General features: G+C 48.8%; 1 protein-coding gene across 1 annotated transcript in view; it reads right to left on the bottom strand.

Moving 5' to 3' along the window:
* Positions 1 to 740: 740 nt before the first annotated feature.
* LOC121711972 (protein jagged-1b-like) overlaps positions 741 to 5,777 on the bottom strand; it is a 21,678-nt gene continuing 16,641 nt past the window's right edge. Inside the window, exons 3-4 of the mRNA XM_042095871.1 lie at positions 5,044 to 5,128; positions 741 to 826 (exon numbers count right to left, since the gene is read on the bottom strand). Coding sequence (XP_041951805.1) covers positions 741 to 826; positions 5,044 to 5,128 — 171 coding nt within the window. The remainder of the gene's footprint in view (positions 827 to 5,043; positions 5,129 to 5,777) is intronic.

The raw sequence follows: 5,777 nt of genomic DNA, 5'->3' as shown, positions 1-5,777 counted from the left end.
AACAAAATGTGCATGCATGCATGCATACACAGTCTAGACCCCCTACCTCCTCAACACAAACACACACACACAGGCTACATATACAAACAGAGGTAATGCATAGAGACACAATTACTCGCGCTCACACACACACACACACACACACACACACACACCTTCCTCCCTGTCTACTGACAATGTCAGACGTATTAAGCAACAATAACAGAAATAGCGCTGCCGCTCCAGATAAAGAACAATGGTGCCGGGCTCACCGGCCGCTCTGCGCAGTGTCCAAACAGCCTGCCGTCCAGAGCCCTTCCTGCCGGCCAAACACAATGCTGCGGGCCCTTTCCTGAGGCCTGGGGGGCCCCACGGCAAACACACACACACGCTCTCTCTCTTTCTCAGACACACACAAACACACAGAATCTCTCTCTCTCTCTCTCCATCTCCCTGACACACAAACAAACACATACCACTTCACCCTCACACACACACTGCAATTCCTGCGCTTGGCAAAACATCATACACATTCGTCATGAGACACTCACTCCAAAAAAAAAAAAAAAAAAAAAAAAAACACTCCGACACACGTACACAAATGCACGCACACAAGCACTTCAGTACTTGGAACACATTCCTCTTTGACAATCTCAGACGCGCAATTCATCACACACACACACACACTTCCCATTTGATAGTTGGCTGCAACAGTGGGAATGCAGCGTTTCAGGCATGGAGAATCCACACACACTGCGTCGTCATGTGCGTTCGGTGTCATGCCCTTTGGCACCGACCTTGCCCCGCGCGTCACATGAGCCTTGCTCAGCATCGTGACTCTGCTGATCTATGGGGAGCAGGGCACAGCAGCAGCTTCTTAAGCCTCCAGAAACTTCTCAGCCCTTGGCCTTGCTACTTCACTCCCGAGTTCTCAGCTCACAGGTTAGCTAAGCACTGGTGGCGACATCGCAATACCATCACAGCTAGGGGTGCATTGATTAATCGACTATTCGCCAACCATTTTTGGCAATGGATTAATCAATTTGTAATTTGTTAATTTTTTTCAGGACAATTAAGGGCTTTGGAAGTGAAAATTTTATTCCACCATTTCATTAATCAAACAACTAATCGATCAATCGAGATTAATCGATGGTGATTAGACCAACCAACCCAGGTCTACTAGAGACAAGACTACTTGGCCCTGAGGGCCATTGCTGCAGGCGGAGTGAACACAGTGCGTGCTGGCGTCTGCTCCATGGGAATTCACCTTCGGCTGGGACACAAACAAAGCCTTTGTCTTCCCACCTCCAGACTTGGGATCCCGTGAGGCGAGTTCTGCTCCGCTCGGTCTCTCACGCTCTGGGAAGGTAAAGAAAGCCTGGGAGCTGTGTGTGTGTGTGTGGTGTATATATCTTTTGATCCCGTGAGGGAAATTTGGTCTCTGCATTTATCCCAATCCGTGAATTAGTGAAACACACTCAGCACACAGTGAACACACAGTGAGGTGAAGCACACACTAATCCCGGCGCAGTGAGCTGCCCGCATCAACAGCAGCGCTCGGGGAGCAGTGAGGGGTTAGGTGCCTTGCTCAGGGGCACTTCAGCCGTGCCTACTGGTCTGGGTTCGAACTGGCAACCCTCCGGTTCCAAGTCCGAAGCGCTAACCAGTAGGCCATGGCTGCCCCTGATATGAGGTTTACAATAAATTAGCTATTTCATGACACATCGCAGATAGAGACTTTGGCAATGCCATTCGTACGGCACTCAGAACAGAGCTGCAAAGAGAAAGCCTGGGAGCTGTGTGTGTGTGTGTGTGTGTGTGTGTGTGTGTGTGTGTGTGTGTGTGTGTGTGTGTGTGTGTGTGTTCTGCACAGAGAAAGCCTGTGCAGGCTGTACTGTACATCCTACATCTTTGTGTCCTTGGCAGCACTCTGCTTATGAACCTCCAGTAAGGTCAGAGGTCAGGAAGGAATGTTCCCACGTCCCTCTGCGGTGTTTCAGAAGGCATTCAGGTTGTCTGTCCGTCTCTGTCCATTGCAGTCTCTTCCTTCAGTAGCCGCATGCCCACCCCAAACACCCACCACTCCGGTCCTGTGCTGTCCTGTCTTCTCTAAGGCCACGGTGAAGTGCTCAATTACTGACCAGCTGCTCCACACAACATACTTCTGTAACTTCATTGGTGTGTGTGTGTGTGTGTGTGTGTGTGTGTGTGTGGTAGGGCACACATGCTTGGCAGCCATTTTGAGCATACATTCTAGACCTTTCGCTGGTCTTGCTAAAATAAAAAAAATAAAACCTCTCACCTCTCTCCCTGTAAAGTGTCTTGGCCCCCATACGGCCAACCATTTCAACACATGCTTTTGAGGAAAGCGAGGGAAGAGAGAAAGAAAGAGAGAGATGGAGCGATAGAGGGAGGGGAGGGAGCGAGAGCAGAAGGTGATTTTATTCCACTGCACATGTTTGCATTTGGGTTGTCAAAGCAGCAAGGAATTTTATTGTCATCCTGTGCTAATCAACTTCTGCACTTCAAAAAAGTAGCTCTTCCTTGCCAACCCGCATCTTGCCAGCCAGAGGTCCTTTCCTCCCTCTCTTACTCTCTCCATCTCTCCCCCCTCTCTCTCAATCTTTCACTCCAAGCCCCATTTCCCTCGCTTATTGCTCTCATCTTCTTCTCTTCTCTCTTCTTCTCTTCTCAACTGAAGCTTCCTCCTATTCTCCTTCTTTCCATCGATTCTCTCTCTCTCTCTCCCTCTCTCTCTCTCTCTCTCTCTCTCTCTCTCTCTAACATGCATAGGATACATTCCTCCACTGACCCCCTTCCTCACAACAATTCTTCAAGCTAGACAAAAGGCGCTGGTCTGCGGCGGACAGAGCAGTGGCGGGAAAACAGGATGCAGCTGCGGTTCCGGTGGCGCCCCGCAAACCGCCAACCACCAACACCCCCCCCCCCCCACCACCACCACCACCACCACCCCCTACCCCCTCGACCTCGCCCATTACTCTGCCTCCTAGGTCCCCAATTATCCAACACACACACACACACACACACCACGACCTCCCAGGTTACCCATGATGTTTGTGGGAGATTGCCCTCAGACTACAGTTCAATGGTGTTATGGCTGGTTCAGCTCATCCAGGCTGCGTTCCTTTAATGCCAGCGCCAACCAATAGTCATTTCCCTCCCAGGATACCTCTGTACTAGGGCTCCTGTTCGTACGAGAGATGGAGAGGAGTGTGTGTGTGTGTGTGTGTGTGTGTGTGTGTGTGAAGGTGGTGCACCTTTTAAAAAAAAAATCAAAAGCAGAGAATCCCACTCATATCTCCTGGGAGCGTCTTACTACGGTCCTCTTATCGGCTGACTATCTCTCTCAGTGAGACTAGCCTACGTCAACACTGGATGTTATGGTACACCTCCTCTTGGCCTCCACTGCTGATGCTTGTGATTGCGTTCACATTTAATTCAGTAGTTGTATATGTTGTTTTGGGTTGGCACGTGACTGCTGTGTTTTTACTGTGTGTGTGTGTGTGTGTGTGTGTGTGTGTGTGTGTGTGTGTGTGTGTGTGTGTGTGTGTGCGCGCGCACGCCTGTGCCTGTGCCTACCCACCTGAACGTAGGTGGCACAAATGGGGCTTGGCCCTTCCCATACACAGAGCTTCCTCTGTGACTCAATCCAGTAGAGAGATGTTCAGGCACGCAGCAGGCCATGGACGCACACCTGCAGGCCTAAGATATGTGCTGGCGGAAGCGGCCCTTCCAACCCCGACGCACTGTCATGCTCCATAAATCCTGACTTGGGAAGACCCAGCCATTCATCTCTCACTCACACACACACACAGGCACACACAGGTACTGGTACACTGGGATATGAGTGTTTGATTAATGGATTGACTGATTGATGATTAAAATAAAAGTAGTGAAGGCCCAAGCTTTAGCTGAATAACTGGCCTTGTTTGGCTGGTGATGAGAGGAAAAACTGCCTTGCAAAAAAAAAGGGGGTTTGAGGCGATAGGCCACAGTGAACAGGATGGAAATGGATAGAGATTAGGGCTGGGCGATATATATATCGTCTGCGATAATATCGTGATTGTTGTTCTAACGATGTGCAAATTCACGTTATCGAGTATTTAAATTACTTGGGGGGGGGGGGGGGGGTGCACTCGAAATCACGCATTGAAACCCCATACATTCACTAAATCCAGGAGGTGCATGCGGGAGAAGCCCCTCACATGAGTCAGCAAGTCACATGATCGCTAGTGGGTCCACGTTGTCACACGCAGGCCAAATGTTTATTTTGTGCAGCTAGTTCATTGAAGTGTGTAATATTGCAACACAACTCATCTATATTATATTTGAGCACGTGGGATAGGTTGCGGACCCCAACCCCACTCAGATGATGGAGAGGGACAGGCTAGATGATTGAAGAGCTGCTGGTTAACATACTGTAGACAGTCTTGATTTCCCACTTGCTTCACACACTTGTATTCACACACACACACACACTTGCGTGCATGTGGGCGTACACACACACACACACACACACACACACACTTCTGCACAGAGTGACATTCACACACACATAAAAGCACACACATTCACTCTCTCTCTTTCTTTCTCTCTCTCACACACACACACACACACACACACACACAGAGCCAGTCTCCTCTGCTGTGATAACTGCTCAGGAATGGCTGCCAGCTCCCGGCACCATGCGCTCGCTCCAGTTTGCCGAGCAGCAGGCCTGCCGCTCCCCCATCGAGACGGAGACGCACGGATGAGCTTCGCCACCGCCCTGCAGTCTGCTGTGCAGTCACACACACACACACACACACAGCGTAATGCACTTCAACATGAAAGGCCCCTGATGTTGTATACTAGTTTCCTTGCGTTCAGTTCCAACAACAGCAACCCTTGCAGGTCAAGAACCCAAACCAAACTGCAATGCACACCAATGAATCCACTGCAGCATCCACCTATTCACTTCTCCATAACACTGCACACAACGTCACTATCACTTTGAAGAAGAAAAAAAAAAACTCGGGGTTCCCTTTTCCCAATGATGCTCACAGGAAGGTGACTTGAGGCTGTACTTACTTGCATTTTGGGTGGTGTTATCCCAGTCCCAGGCTTCCAGAATGAGGGTGTAGGATCTCTGAGGGAACAAGCAGATGAGGGCATATTGAGCATCAAAAGGAATGATCATCAACAATAACAACAACAACAACAACATTGCATTATATAGGCCTAGCACTTTTCAAAGCTTCCAAAATCAGGAAATCAGGTCAGATAATACAAGCCCATCTGATACACCTTCATTACAGTTCACCTATTCCCTTAGAGAGTTGCAGTGCAGATATAGGCTACATTTCAACTGCATGCGTGTGTCCTGGGTGCTGAACATATAACCGTGGCGTTTTCAGTACCATCCTACCTATGATGCATCTATATCAGCTACAAATTACATGGTTTACTGGCATTGAAATGTTTCAGCCATTATCATGATGATATTTAATGCTTCAGAGTTCCTGGATTGCTGCCTTGTTCAAAGGTCCCATGGTTTTGTTTTGGAAGGGGAATAAAGTCACAGGGTTACTGCTGCATTAAAAGTTAATTCTGCAAACTTACCACCACAAATAGAAGATCACGAAGCCTATAGAAACTAAGCAAAGGGGCATGTGGCCACTTATGACATTTCACACTGAAAGAACTTTGACTTTAAAATTAGCAACCACAGTTGGTAGTAAACAACAGATACAGCGGTAACGGTTTCCAAGGTGTTGCCTTGAGTCGTGAAGGAGCTA

This window comes from Alosa sapidissima, chromosome 6 (genome assembly GCF_018492685.1).
Source record: "Alosa sapidissima isolate fAloSap1 chromosome 6, fAloSap1.pri, whole genome shotgun sequence".
In the NCBI taxonomy this organism is placed as follows: Eukaryota; Metazoa; Chordata; class Actinopteri; order Clupeiformes; family Clupeidae; genus Alosa; species Alosa sapidissima.
This window is presented reverse-complemented; position numbering and strand designations above follow the sequence as displayed.